Source organism: Copadichromis virginalis, linkage group LG11 (genome assembly GCF_057382275.1).
Source record: "Copadichromis virginalis isolate Kocher_CV1m ecotype Utaka linkage group LG11, C_Virginalis_male_GT1.1, whole genome shotgun sequence".
In the NCBI taxonomy this organism is placed as follows: Eukaryota; Metazoa; Chordata; class Actinopteri; order Cichliformes; family Cichlidae; genus Copadichromis; species Copadichromis virginalis.
In genome coordinates, this window is record NC_140628.1 from 8,474,133 (window position 1) to 8,488,349 (window position 14,217).

The 14,217-nt window shown below is 41.2% G+C and overlaps 1 protein-coding gene across 1 annotated transcript; it reads left to right on the forward strand.

Annotated features, from left to right (window-relative positions):
• On the forward strand, positions 1 to 12,863 carry cep76 (centrosomal protein 76). Its single transcript, XM_085472965.1, has 13 exons — positions 1 to 279; positions 932 to 1,087; positions 1,325 to 1,409; positions 1,503 to 1,727; positions 1,836 to 2,021; positions 4,907 to 5,004; positions 5,197 to 5,325; positions 5,505 to 5,693; positions 9,553 to 9,719; positions 10,401 to 10,560; positions 11,093 to 11,266; positions 11,589 to 11,806; positions 12,396 to 12,863. Exons 1-13 carry the CDS (start codon positions 217 to 219, stop codon positions 12,532 to 12,534), a joined length of 1,989 nt encoding a protein of 662 aa, XP_085329091.1. The 5' UTR covers positions 1 to 216; the 3' UTR covers positions 12,535 to 12,863.
• The last annotated feature ends 1,354 nt before the right edge of the window (positions 12,864 to 14,217 follow it).

Genomic DNA, 14,217 nt, shown 5'->3' on the forward strand with positions numbered 1-14,217 from the left:
CATCAGCGGAGAAACCTTCCCGCTCGCTTTTCCGCCACTGTTTAAACTGGTAGTTGTTGCTGTCAGAAAAGAAAATTTCTGCGAAAAATGGCGAATGCATACAAGGTTCCATTATAGCTCATATAAGAAGAAACGGCGTTATTTAATGTTTCTACCACTACCCATGTCTAAGCCTGGCTAGTTAGCTTAGCCTAAAAAGCACAAATAATAGCAATAATGTCGCTGCCTCCAGAGAAAGCTTCCGAGCTGAAGCAAATCATTCACAACCATCTGCTCAAGGTGAGAAAACTATATAGATTTTATGGCAATTCGTGTTGTACACAATGTACAGTTGAATGCTGAAGTCCTTAAGCAGCATACAAATACACGGGTATTTTTCATGAACGGGGGAAGCTAGCTGTTTATAGTGGGCAAATATATATATTTTTTTTAATGTCACAAATGGCTATTTCCTTGCATTTGCACATCACAGAGAAATCTCATATTATCACCTAGTTGGTAAGATTGGCTGCACCATCTCTTTAGACAGCATTATTTGAAGCACCGTAGGGAACTGCTGCTGTTTTCCAGCCAATATGAGCTACCTGTCAAGCCTCTATAAGCAGATAAAGTACAAATTCACACAGCACACAAGACCAATTTCGATCCTATATTTTCGATCGTACATTTATTGCTGATTTGATTGAAAAATTGATTTTAAAAAAGTAAATGGAAAAAAGTAATGAATGAGAAAAGATTTCGCATCAATAATGCACGGAATAGACGGTACTTATAGGTCTACTGATATAAAACATTTCCTGATGGGTTTGCCTTCATATTCACACTTCCCAAAGTCAGAGTTTAAATGGAAAGGACTGTTTTTAGAGGATGTTGAGAAAGCACAAACACATTTTTTAAGTAGGTGAAGGAATTTTGTTCTTCTGTTTGTCAGATGGATATCCATGGGAAGATCCGAGAGGTGCTGGCTGAGACTGTGAGGGATGATCAAGGTCCTGCACGTCGGTCTCTGTCTGAGGCAGATTTCCTGCGTGCTCTGCAGCGCAGAGGCATCATAGATGATATGATGAAAGATCTTCACTTTACTCAGGTTGCCCAGCTTTTTGGATGCAGTTTCAGACCTATTTTCCAGATTGGTTTTTATTTTAGAAGTATTTTTCATTCCATCCATTCAAAAATCGAACATTTACAATGTATTGATCCCCTTGATAGCTACGTTTTACTTTCAAAGTTTGCCTTCAGTATGGATTAAACATATCTGTAATACAGTGTGTCAGTTCTGTCCCATCTTTTCTGACTGTTCTGTCGTGTCGTTTTGGCGTGGTAGGAAGCCGGCACAGAAGCAGAAACAGGATCGCCTACAAAACCTGCTGCTCACTTTGTCGATAAAGATATCACTCATCTGAAAAAAAGTAAGAAACATTATTTGCAAACCAAGCAAATAATAATGTGATGCATAGACTGTTTTGTATAATATTATTCCTCTTCTGCTTTTCTCTTCTCAGCCAATATCGACCCATCAAGGCGATGTCTGTATCTCCAGGTGCTTGGAGGCAAAGCCTTTTTGGAGCATCTCCAGGAGCCGGATCCCTTACCTGGTCAGGTGTGTTCTACCTTCACACTCTACCTGCACTTCCGCAACCAGAGGTTTCGATCAAAGCCAGTGCCCTGTGCCTGTGAACCTGACCTCAAGGAGGGCTTCCTGTTAGAAATCCACAGAGACGGTATAGGTGTGTGTTAACCACCACTGTTTGTGTCACTCACAAATACTGTTCTTATTGTATTACTTAATAAACCATCTATGTACAGAGTATCATTTTACAATTTTTGTATTCCAGGGGAAAGTGGTAAGATGGCAGATGCGACCTCCATGCTGTCAATGTGTGACCCAGTGCACTTTGTGCTGATAAAAACAGACACCTCCAGTGAAACAATGCTTGTCTCATCCTACTTCCTGGACTGGAGGACTGTCCTAAGCTCGCCCAGTAGCAAGACCTGCTTTGCTGTAGAGCTGATGGGAGTTGGTGAGCAACAAACTCTCTGCACAAAGAGTTTCTTATGAAGGGTTCTTTTGATTTTATTTTTGAAAAACACAAGCAGAAGTCAAAAAATCATGCTGGATATCTAGCTGTATAGACCTGTTAATGCGTTGGTTGGAAATGAAAATTATCAACCTACAAAGTGCTGAATTCAAAGACACTCCCACAGTAAAAGTGAAAAAATGATGCGGCAGTGCTCTGGGGTGAGGTGCTCTATTGGATTTAGTTGAGCAGAGGGGCCAGTCAGTGGTATAAATTCCTTCGTCCTCCAGCCTCCATACTCTCACCCCATGAGGCTGGGCATTGTGTTGCACCAGGCGGAATCCATGACCCACTGTATCAGTGTGGGGTCTGACACTGGGTCCAGTGATTTCATCCTGATATCTGATGGCATTCAGGGTTCCGTTGCCTAGCCTGTAGAGGTCTGTGAAGATATGCCTCCCCTGACCGTCACTCACTGACCACCAAACCAGTCGTGCCGAATTATGTTACAGGTAGTATCATTCTCCAAACCCCTTTGCATCTGTCACATGTACTCAGGGTGAACCTGCTGTCATCTGTGAAAAACACAGGGGCCATTAGTGACCTGCTAAAGATAATTTTGTAGTTCTGGAGTGCTCATCCTGTTCCTCCTTGCATAAAGGAGCAGATACCGTCATGCTGATGGGTTAAGGATCTAAGGATGTCCAGCTGTCTTAGAGTAACTGCCTGTGTCCTGGAATGTCCTCCATGCTCTTGAGACTATGCTGGGAGACACAGAAATCCTGGCAGGGGTTATTGATGTGGAGGAGTTGGACTAACTGCGACCTCTGTAGGGTCCAGGTATCACCTCATGCTATCAGCAGTGACACTGACACTAACCAAAGCAAAACCAGTGAAAAACAGTCAAAAAAAGATGAGGAGGGAAAACATGTCAGTGGATTATACTTGTAAAATGATTCCTATTTTGGGGGTTGTCTCACTGCTGCCCCTCCAGTGCACCTGTTAATTTCAGTAGCATCAAAGCAGCTGAAACGGATGAACAATCACCTCTGCTACTTAACTGACAACATCAATATCCTGAAGGTTGAACTCACTTGATGCTATACTAATTAAAACGTTCTTGTAATTTTATGAGTAGTTTATAATGGAGTGTAGGTTATATAATTCCAATTACATGGGATATAGTAAGGGTGGGACATAATATCAGTATGGTAACATTCTGTTGTTCCTCCTGTGATACATTACCCTTAGACTTGGACTCAAAATTCAATGTCTGCAGACACCCCAATTACTGATCTGCCAGTCTGACTTCTCAGAGTCACTACTTCATGGCTCGCTGTGGTGGAGCTATGATGTGGAAAAAGAATAATACAGTGTAAAAGTGGCAGAGAGCTAAATCAATACAATGACACATTTTAAAATTGAATAATGGTGGTGGTACACCTACAGAAACACGATTTACATGGGGTCAATATTTAAAAGGGACTTAGAAACTGCCCCCTATTCCTGCGTCTCATGGGGCACAGTTGCACAGAATAAGCGTGGTCTGTTGTGCATTCATGTAATGATATCCGTGTTTTCCAGTAATAATAATCTGATGTTACTATTGCCACTTAGTAACTTTTTAAGACAGTGTTTTTAACTGAATGCTGCATTTATTTAATCATGCTTCAAGATTTGAGTCTTTAGATGGATTTTATGACTAGGTCTCTGCTGTGCAGGAACACAAGCCCTCCAGAATTAGTACTGTCCTAATGTGTAAGCCAGTGTAATTTGTTTACCACTCATGCTGGAAGAAAGGTCTGGAAACACAAAAATCTTTGGAAAACTTGAAGAAAATTTGATTGGTAATGTCTGATACTCTTAAACATAACATCACATCTGTAGTGCTCTTTCCCTGCATGAGGCCATACTGATGCTCGCTGATCATCACCTGATCATCACAGGTACAGGGCATTTCGTTGCCCTGTACCTGTGCATGTGCAATGACAATAAAGTTGAATTCTATTCTATTCTATCATTCTATCATCACCTATATTAACTTAGCTTCAGCAACTCTTTCCCATATCTTCATGGTAATGGCCCCATCAGCTTTATCCCTCTGTAGTTACTACAGCTCTGCACATCACCCTTGTTCTTCCCCACCCGTGTTCTTGTGTTAAACAATCTGGTTAAAAAGTCCACTTTCTCCTAGACATCTCCATACCTCCACAGGTATGGTGTCTGGACCAACTGCCTTTCCACTCTGCATCCCCTTATAGCTGCCCTCCCATCCTCCTTACCAATCCTTGGCTCTTCCTGATTCACTGTCCTCCATCCATCCTCCTTTCTCTCTCATTTTCTTCATTCACCTGTTCCTCAAAGTACTCCTTCAGTCTTCTCAACTCCATTTCTTCACTTGTTAGCATATTTCTAAATCTGTCTTGAATCACTCTAACCTGCTACACATGCTTCCCAGCTCGATCTCTCTGCCTAGCCAGTCGGTCATTTTGTCATCCATTAGTATTCAGTCTCACATACAACTTAAAACCTTACAGACCCAACTCCTCTTTGTACATCTGTTTTCTTCACCTTTCTTCATCCATTGAAGCCCCCTCCCGAGTGACACTCTCTACTCATTAACAGAATTTAAACAATAGGTCAAGAAATAATGCAACCATATTCACCATAAGTTTACTTTTCTTAAAACATTTAATTTGATTGATTTTTTTTTTTTACAGAAATCTTGCTCCCTACTGGGATAATTATAAGTACTTAGAAACGTACGGGTCGTTTAATCTTACATTTAATGATAAAACTTTGACTTTACAAATTACAAACCTGGCAATTTTGCTTTTTGCTTGGTTTTTCTGGCAACATCTTTAAGTAAACAGTGTGTTTGTCACCAGGAAGTGAATCCAAAGTCCCAGCTGGTGTTTTGACAGTCAGCCTGGAGCTCTACCCTCCTCTCCCAGAGATTCTGAGTGCTGACATCATCAGCACACAGGTCAGCATCTATTTATTCCTCTGTTTCATTATTCATAAATCAATCTCCGTGAACTACCAGTGACTCATTACAACAGAATCCCATTAATGCTTTTTAAGAATCAGTCGTCCTCAGAGTGGAGATAAAGAGGCTGTAAAAGAAACATCACAGCCTTCGTTGTGAGGGAGTGATGTCACTGTGTTTTTCATTTAGCAATCACTGGAGAGGCAGAGGGCGGCCGAGAAGGAGAGGCTCTTCTTGGTTTATGCCAAACAGTGGTGGAGGGAGTTCCTGGAGATCCGTCCGTCAAATCAGACCAAGCTGGTCAAGATTTTTGCACAGGTTTGTCTATCGTATTGACACCCCCACCCCGCGCATTTCATCACTTTATTGGTTGATTTGTGTTTTTAAAAGGAAGCATCTGTGCTCATTCTATTAACATCAAAACCAGTTCACCAAATATTTCATGTCACCTTCTTGGCCTTTCCTTTCCTCTGGGTGTGTGTCTGCACACTCTGCAGGATGAGAATGGCGTCAACAGGCCAGTCTGCTCCTATGTACGTGTCCTCCGGGCGGGCCGCCTCCTGGAGAGCCCTCGGCAGGCGGCCCGCTTCGTCAGCCTTCTAGCCCACGAGAAGGCTCCGGTGGTGGGAGGAGGAGGCAAGCAGGAGCAGTGGTGCACATTAATGGCTTTCCTGTGTCGAGGGAAGGTAAGGAGAGGTTCCCGGCCACTTGGCAGCCTCAAAGTAGGAATGATTCATTTTCCAAGACAGTGCATCCTCTGTACTGTTAGATCTCTTATTGTCACAGATCAAAACAATGGCAGATAATTACATCTGTTACCAAAGTTCTAGTAAACTGATATGTTACTTTTTTCTTCTAAATTAAATTCGTCATTTATCTGCCACTCACTGGGACTGTACTCAGATCTCATGAAGCAGAAAAGCCATTAAACACTAAATAAATCCTGGGATGCGATGCGACAAGTCAAGCGAGACAGTTCCTAAAGTTCTAGCTGTACTATTATGTTTTGGGCTTTAGTTAATATTTACCCCAAGTTATCTTCAAGCAAGTCCAAGGCAAAGTCTAGATCTAAAAACAGTGCGCCACCATGCAAACGATGGTATCACTCGGCTGCTATTCAAGAGCTTGCTGATGCAAACACAGACTGTGTTTCAGCTGATAAAAATGACAAATGAATGCTTCAAAAGGGGATGCATTGTTTCATGTAAATCACATACTGATGCGTTAAAAGAAAGAAACTCTGCATCAAAATGTCAGACTTCTTTTTCAGCACAGTGAAGCAAATCACGAGTTCATATATCTTTGGCAGGACATAGGTTTTTATCCACAACATACCAGCTGATAATGTCCTGCATTTGTCTGTTAAATTGAGACCTCCAAAAAAACAAACAGTATAGCTCTGCTGTGACGATGTTAGGTAGAAAGCAATTGGCTGAAAAGGAAGGGGAACAACAGTGGAGCTCACTGGCCTGATTTTAGGCTTGTGCGAGGAACCTCTACGTAACCCACAAAGTGGATGATGTTGTGCAGGTGCATTATGTGTTTTATATGCGTTGTCCTCTCGCTGTATTTCATATGCAGTCCCAGCCAGTAGAAACAAATCTCACTCTCAAGTCCTCACTCTTTTTTTGTTGTCAGTGTAGTTGGTGTAAATCTATTTGCCCCTCATGTTATTCCCTCACGTCCCCTTCCATAGTTTCAACAGCGTCCCTTTAGGAATTTGCTGACATTTGTGGGTTCCTTTGTTGATGCTATGATTATTAGTCCTTATACTGAAGTGATGATCTTTATTTTTCTCACTGACAAATCCAAGAGGTGCAGTGAAAAAGTAGCTTGAAATGTACAGGAGAATTTAACAGTACTGAGCAGGCCAATCATAGTTGTCAGGCTGCGACAGCCCGATGTGTAGCTGCGTTTCTAGGAAAGTTGATGTCAGGTTATGGCGATACGACATAGCTGCTGCTTAGATTTCCCACTGAAGCATAAATTCTAGTAAAGGAGATGATCAGTGATAAAAAAAGGCACATAGACATTGTCTTGGATAATTTTGCACTGTTTTTCACACTTTTTCACTTCACTACAAAATATCTTGGTATATTAGGAGTTTGGTATGGTGGTTAGCACTGTTGCCCCACAGCAAGACAGTTCTGAGTTTGAATCCACGATCAATGGATCCTTTCTGTGTGCAGTTTGCATTTTCTCCCTGCAACTATGTGGGGACTCGGGCTTCTAGTTAGTGGTGTTAGGGTAATTGGTGATTGTTTGGGTGGTTGTCTCTGGGTTAGACTGGCGACATGATAAGTGGAAAAAGATTAATGGACTTGTGGGCTAAGCTAAAGGACAGCAAAAGTACCAAACCAAACAAACATTTGTGTTGTTCCAAATGTTTTTGACACTTTCACCTTGTGGCATTTGAAGCTAGTTAAGTAAAATACAAGTATTAAAATAAGGAGCTGGATTGAGCACTTTCAAGTGAATAGAATTAACACAGTTGCATGCACACACACACGCACACACACACAAACAACCTAGCCTCACGTGATCTCAGTCATTTTCCTCTGGCTACACTGTACATTTTCAGTGAAGTCACAGGTTTGCGTTGCGTTGGCCCCTAAAAGTAAAGTTTTGTTCCACAATCACAGAGCTTGATTTGGCCACGTTTACGCTAGCCGCATTTCCGAGTAAGGCTGACTGTGTGGTTTCTGAGAAAGAAGGATTTGTGCACAGTTGACTGACTGCTGCATTCTCATTTCTCGACTAGATAGCGGGGAATTTCCCAGACCACCACGGGATAAATGTTCCCTGGCAAGACAGACACAACACAACTCTCACAAAGTGGCCCTTGTCAGCTGTGATTTATGAGTTTCATTTGAGGGAAAATTAATTTAGCCTCATCAGTCCTGCTCAGCCTGTTCCGATGCTGCCGTCCATATTAGCACTTCTGGGGAACATCTATCATTCTGACTTGCCCGTAGCCCGAGCCAGCACGCAGCAGCAACAGTCCCCAGCTCAACCCAGGCTTCTTTACAGGAAAACTTGTACGAATGAAACAAGAGTTGCTTACTGTCATGGACAATTTAATGACTCCAGAGCTTATTTCCTCTCCAGGAGGCTTCTTCTTTGAATTGGGTACTTCTGAGAAAGGCTAACAGTGTAGCGAGAACAAGATATTGTGTTTTGTTTAAAGAGACTCTTGTACTGACATGAGGAATTAGGCAAGGTCGGTGTGAAAACAGAATTCTGTCTGCTTAAATATCAGCATGAAATTAGCCACATGCAGCCAATGTGAGTTTAGGCCACACCTACACTTGTTCTGCTGTAGGAGATTCCAGCAGAGTGTAAATGCTGGTGGGAATGAAGAAACCAAGCTGTCACTGAGTTGAATTTAAATGCATAACAAGGACTTTACAAGGCTGTAATCAAGTTGGCTGCCAGAGACACTCGTGAGATTAGCTTCAATGAACGGGAGTTTGTGGGACTTGGATTGGATTAAATAAAAAAAGATAATTATTTGAAACGTCTTTTAGATTAATAAAATAAACAAAAATGCATTTCATGATCCTTTTTACCAACTCCTATATGCCCAACATGCTCCACCTCTTTGTTTTTTCTTCTCTAAGTTATCTCCCAAAAATCTGAAGTATTCTGTCAGTGGATCCTGACATCATCACTTAGGGATTCATGATGTGCTGTTAACCTGAAACAGGAACTACAAGAGGCGCTGAATTTGTCGTTAAATCGAAGCAGGAAATTGCATGGCAATAAATTCCCTGCAGCTGCTCGCATCATGTGGGAAATTTAAATGGCAACAAATACAAAAACAGAAAAATCTTAAGAAAATGAGCTATATTTATTTTCTTCTTCTATAAAAACAAAAAGATTCAAGAAGAATTATTTAAGAAGAATTAGATATTATAATATGTTGGAATCAAAGCTTCAATGATTTGGAATTAAATTTGTATTGTTTGGGTTTAAAGCCACAATATTTTTATAGCTTTAATGTTTTAAAATCAAGTCTTAAGGTTGTTTGACAAAATAGTTAAAACATGTTGAGAATAAAGCTGAAAGGTTGCAAGGTTTTAAAGGGAAAGGTTTTAATATTTTAAGAGTAAAGGTACATTTTTGGGAATAAAATTAATGTTACGATATTCTGAGAAAACAGTTGTAACATCTCAGATTTGAAGCAGCAAAATGTTGTTCTTAATACTTCGAGATTAAAGCTTAAATCTTTCCAGATTCAACTTGTGTGTCGTGCAGCCTTAGAGATAGAAACAGAGGCCCTGTTGAACATGGCAGTTCATTCTCCAGCCACTCACTAGCTTTCTGTGATTTCAACTACATCTCATGATCTTCTGAGAGGGGAGCGTGCTGGAGGCTCTCTGTTTTGAGAAGTCACATCAGGATTAACATATGACCTAACTGAACCAGAAGACAAAAATGAACATTTCTCTTAAAACACAACAAACAACGCACTAATGTGATGAAGATATTTAGTTCACTTTAAACTACCCAACAGATCCCAGCATAACCCTCTGTCCTCCACAGGGGGACTGTGAGGATCACGCCACCCTGCTGTGCAGCCTCCAGCTGGGTTTTGGCATGGATGCATACGTGTGTGTGGGCACCAAAGCCAAAGGAGTGCCACATGCCTGGGTCCTGACCCGTGGTACTGACGGGAGCATCACTTTCTGGGAAAGCCTGACAGCGCACAGGTCTGTTTTTTTGTTAATATAGTTAACAAATAAGCAAAGTAACTCACCCCCTTTCACGAGACCTTTGAGGGTCAGATTTAAACAGGACTTTTCTCAAAGGAAGTACAGCATAATTAATTATCAGGAAATGAAATTAGTTACTTTGGAGAGGATACCACTCTGTTATAAAAAAGGAAAAGGTTGTCTTCTCTTCTCGGTATCCCCTTTAACTAAAACCAGACACAGTCTGAGTTACAGTGAGCTTTTTGTGTTTGCCTCACTTACTTCATTAAACGGTCTTTGTGCGTTAGTCAGCAGGATCTCTTGGAATCCCATGAGTGGATTTCTATGAAAGTTGGGGGCCAGGCTTTGAGCCAAGGAACAATTGATTACATTTTAGTGTTTCTTAAGCTCTTCCTCACCATGAAGCACTGGCCTAATGGAGCATGTTTTTCATTAGTTTGAATATCTGAGCTTAATATGATGTGAATTAAAGGATATATGAAGGACAAGGACATATGAACAATTTGTCACATTTATTTTACGTTATTTAAGAATCATGTACATCTTAAATATGAGAAGGTCAAGGAAGCTGCCTAAAATTAAAAAAAGAGAACAGACCATAGACATTTCTCACTGAGTAATATTAGTGTTTTGTTTCATTTCGTAATACTTTTCTTTGCATTTCTTGTGTGTGATCAGATACCTCCACCGTCCTATAGATCCAGATGCTCCACCTCTGGCTCCCCAGCCTAAACCTTCCTACCCGTACCGAACTGTGGGATGTGTCTTCAACCACCAGACCTTCCTTGCCAACTGTCAGCCCTCTGATGCTGTGGAGCTCTGTGTATTTGACTTCCAGGTAATATAATGCACATCCGTTTTGGAGGTATGGCTGGAGGATAGCCATATTATATTGCTTTCCATGCTCCATTGTTGTATTTATTAATAAGAAAATTACTGTAGCGATTAAAGAGTGCCAGAGAAATATCATTACGCTATTCACATTTGTTTCGTTGGCAGGTGTTGTCTTAACGGTTCACATTTGGCAAATGAGCCTCAATATGAAAATCCTGCCGCAATATCAGATTGGCCAACGTAGAAAACCTAATCAAATAAGTACTGGTGATTTTTAGGCAGACAGAGGGCAAAGGTAGCCTGGAGCAGGGTCCTGTGGGCACAGAGCTCGCTGGAAGATTGCCATCTTCAATCAACAGAACAGGAGCCAGTTTGCGGGGAAGGAAATTGAATCTGTAACAGTTTCATTCATCAGCAACTCCCATTCTGTCACGCTGGCCTAAAGCAAAGCACCCAGTGGACAATGTAGTGGGTCTGTGTGAATGAGATTATCAGCTAAATGCCTCTTTTTCTTCCCCCTACCTGATTTTCTTCAGAATCAGTCACGGTGGAAAGCAATGAGTGAAGAGGCCCTTAAGTCTGTTTGTGCTCCAGGCTCCACCACCTCTCTGCCCCCTCTGCCTCCGCTCTGCTCCCCGTCTCTGGATCCAGCTGCAGCCAGCAACCAGCTGGAGTTGGAGATGCGCTACCTGGTATCTGAGCATAGGAAGGTAAAACACAGTGATGGAGTTGTTGGATGGTGGTAAACTCACCTGCACTCTAGAAAGAGGCCTGATCAGAGCACTGAGACAGATGAGAACACTGATAATTCTTTGAAACATCAAAATATGAATAAGTCATGATGTATGTTATTTAAACATCACTTATATTTACGTTGAAGAGATGAAAACAAAAATGCCAGATGACCATTATAGCCTTATTTCACCTTTGGTATATAAGTGAACCATACCTTTGCTGTGTAGTTGACTGTAGTGGCATAACATGTAACAGTTACTGAGGAATGTATCCACTCTGTGGGGTGCTCTCCTCCAGGACCTGGATCTTGCGACAGTGTGGGACGACCACCTGTCCTACCTGCTGTCCTCAGCTCTGTCAGCCTATGAGCTGGAACGCTGCACCGGTGTCTCCTGCGGCAACGAGGAGTTCCAGGACGCCGTGAGGAGGGCCGTGCCAGACGGGCACACTTTCAAAGGCTTCCCTATACACTTTCTTCACCGTAACGCTCGTCGGGCCTTTGCCACCTGCCTCAGGTAATATACAACTAAACTAAATGTTAAAATATCACAACTAGAGAACAAAGCTGTATGAAAACTTCAATGACTTTTGAAAGGTTGCCAGTGATTATGTGGCCTCGAAGCCCAAACTTTTGCACAGTACTTCAGGCTCATCTTTACCTGTGGCTTTCCTGTAGAGGGTGTAAGAGACTGAAGTGCTGCACACATGTCTATGTTCTAATAGTGTCAGTATTGAGTAATAAATGATGCGCACACCATCTACTCTAAAGCATGATGGGAAATAGCCTCGAAATAAAAAGTGACCCTGTAAGACCCTGTCTTTTCCACAACATATACTGTAACAGTTTCACATGTTATACCTCCTGCCAGAGCTGAGAACACGAATATGATCACGAAAATAATAGACTCAAAAGTCATGCAGTTACTTCCTGCCTCTGTCATAGACAGGTTTCTAGATAACCTGCGCACATTCACAAACACTCAGCCTTCAGTTTTGTCCCTTTGTCACAAACAATCCAGAATATTAAACTGGTTTTATTCCCGGAATATTTTTCTCACACATTATTTTGCGTTCCATGCTCTGAATGTCTTATTTTTCATGCAGGTCCCCCTTCTGTGAGGAGATAGTGTGTTGTCGTGGCGATCACGTGAGGCTGGCTGTCCGCGTTCGGGTGTTCGTTTATCCCGAGAACGCGTGCGCAGTGTGGATCATGTTTGCCTGTAAATACCGTTCTGTACTCTGACCAGCAGATGGATGGCGCCCAGGAAACCCCGGCCTGTGTTGCACTTTGACCCCACACTGGGTTTTAGGACACCACAGGGACACACCGGGACTCACAATGAGACTAAATTGATATTAAGCTCTACTATTGCACAGACATGTTTGTGGCTCTGCTTTGATGGTTGGGCCTTTATTTTGTAGTGGACTCATTTGTACAGACATTTACATTATTTATTTTTGCAAATAAACCCACCTTTGTTTATCCTGCTGTGCATTTTTTACATGCTTTATTAAAGACATTTAAACCTGTGTCACAAACACGAACAGGCTCGTTTTACTGCAGTTGCATGAAGGATTTAAATAATACAGAATTACCTGCTTTGCTGTAAATGAAGGCTCTGCCAATCTCATTTAATCAAAAATAATGAGATACTGAGGAAATGATATGACCACAGTTGCTCCAAGATTGTAAGAACTAAACTAAGTGAAACAGTACAGTATATTATAAAGATGCAAATGAATGTAAGAAAATCATGTCTTTGAGTTTAAAAAGGTTTTGCCACCATTTAATATAGACCTGTCACACAATGTCATATATCGTTAATAGAAAATATTGACTACATGTGAAAGTATGTGATTAAACCACGCTGCTGGAACAAACCAAAAATCTTTAAGCAACACAAAAATCCAGCACTGTCAAAAGTTTGAAATTTATGGCCATGGTGTGAAAGAAATTTATTGATTTAGTCTAGTCTAGCGGTGCCAAACACGTGGCTGGGGGGCCAGAACCAGCCTGCCAGAGTGTCCACTGTGGCCTAGAGTATCCCTAGTGACACAGACATTACCTATGAGCTGGCATTTTACCCCAAAGTCAGTAAAAGGTAGAGCGTTAAATGATAAAAATTGAGGCTTTTTTATTGTTAGTACCTCATTAAATAAAATAATATTTCCTTTCTTCACTATTTTCTATCTTCTCTGTATAAGCAGATCTTTTTCTGTAAAAAAGTATTAATGTATTAAAAATCTGGGTAATACCTGTCAGTACTTTTATCTGTAATCTGAATATATTTCTTAAAGCTAAACTTAAAATTTACTGCTGTACATGATCATTTTTCTGGGAAAATTGAGCAATTTTTATTGAAATCATCACAGGGCTGCTCATCATCAGTATTATAAGTGGACGGTCTATTATTTTGACTGTACTTAATAATTAAACTTTGTTACAATAAAAGAAAGTTGTTGTTTTTATGGGTTGTTAGGCAGCAGCGTTACTGGTCCTGTCCACTTGAGTTTAAATTGGGGTTTTATGCCCCACAAAGTAAAATACGTTTGACAGCCCTGGTTTTAAAGGCGAGTATGTAAGAAGAGCACCTCGTGTTAAAGGTCATTAAATTAAATCAAACTGACATAATTAAGCTGTCAGTTTGTCTTTTTGCGAGAAGTGTACGGGCAAATTTAAACTTGTATTAAAGTTGTTGTATTGCACTTGTAATAACTGTGATCAGCACTAGATGGCGCGTTAAGACAAATATTGGCAAACTGGAAGCAGCTGCAGCTCTCTGTCCGCCACAGCAGCCCTGCACGCATAATGCTTTGTAGGTTTTTTGAATAGAAATAAGACGGGTTTAAATGTCTCATTGATCATGCATAAGAGTAGATTATGAGTTAAAATATGGGGGTTGAAAGACACAAAATATAACTGTAG

Coding starts and splice junctions, on each gene's coding strand:
- cep76 (XM_085472965.1), top strand. CDS start 217: ATGTCGCTGCCTCCAGAGAAAGCTTCCGAGCTGAAGCAAATCATTCAC. Junction 1,728..1,835: donor AATCCACAGAGACGGTATAG/GTGTGTGTTAAC, acceptor TTTGTATTCCAG/GGGAAAGTGGTAAGATGGCA. Junction 5,326..5,504: donor TGGTCAAGATTTTTGCACAG/GTTTGTCTATCG, acceptor CACACTCTGCAG/GATGAGAATGGCGTCAACAG.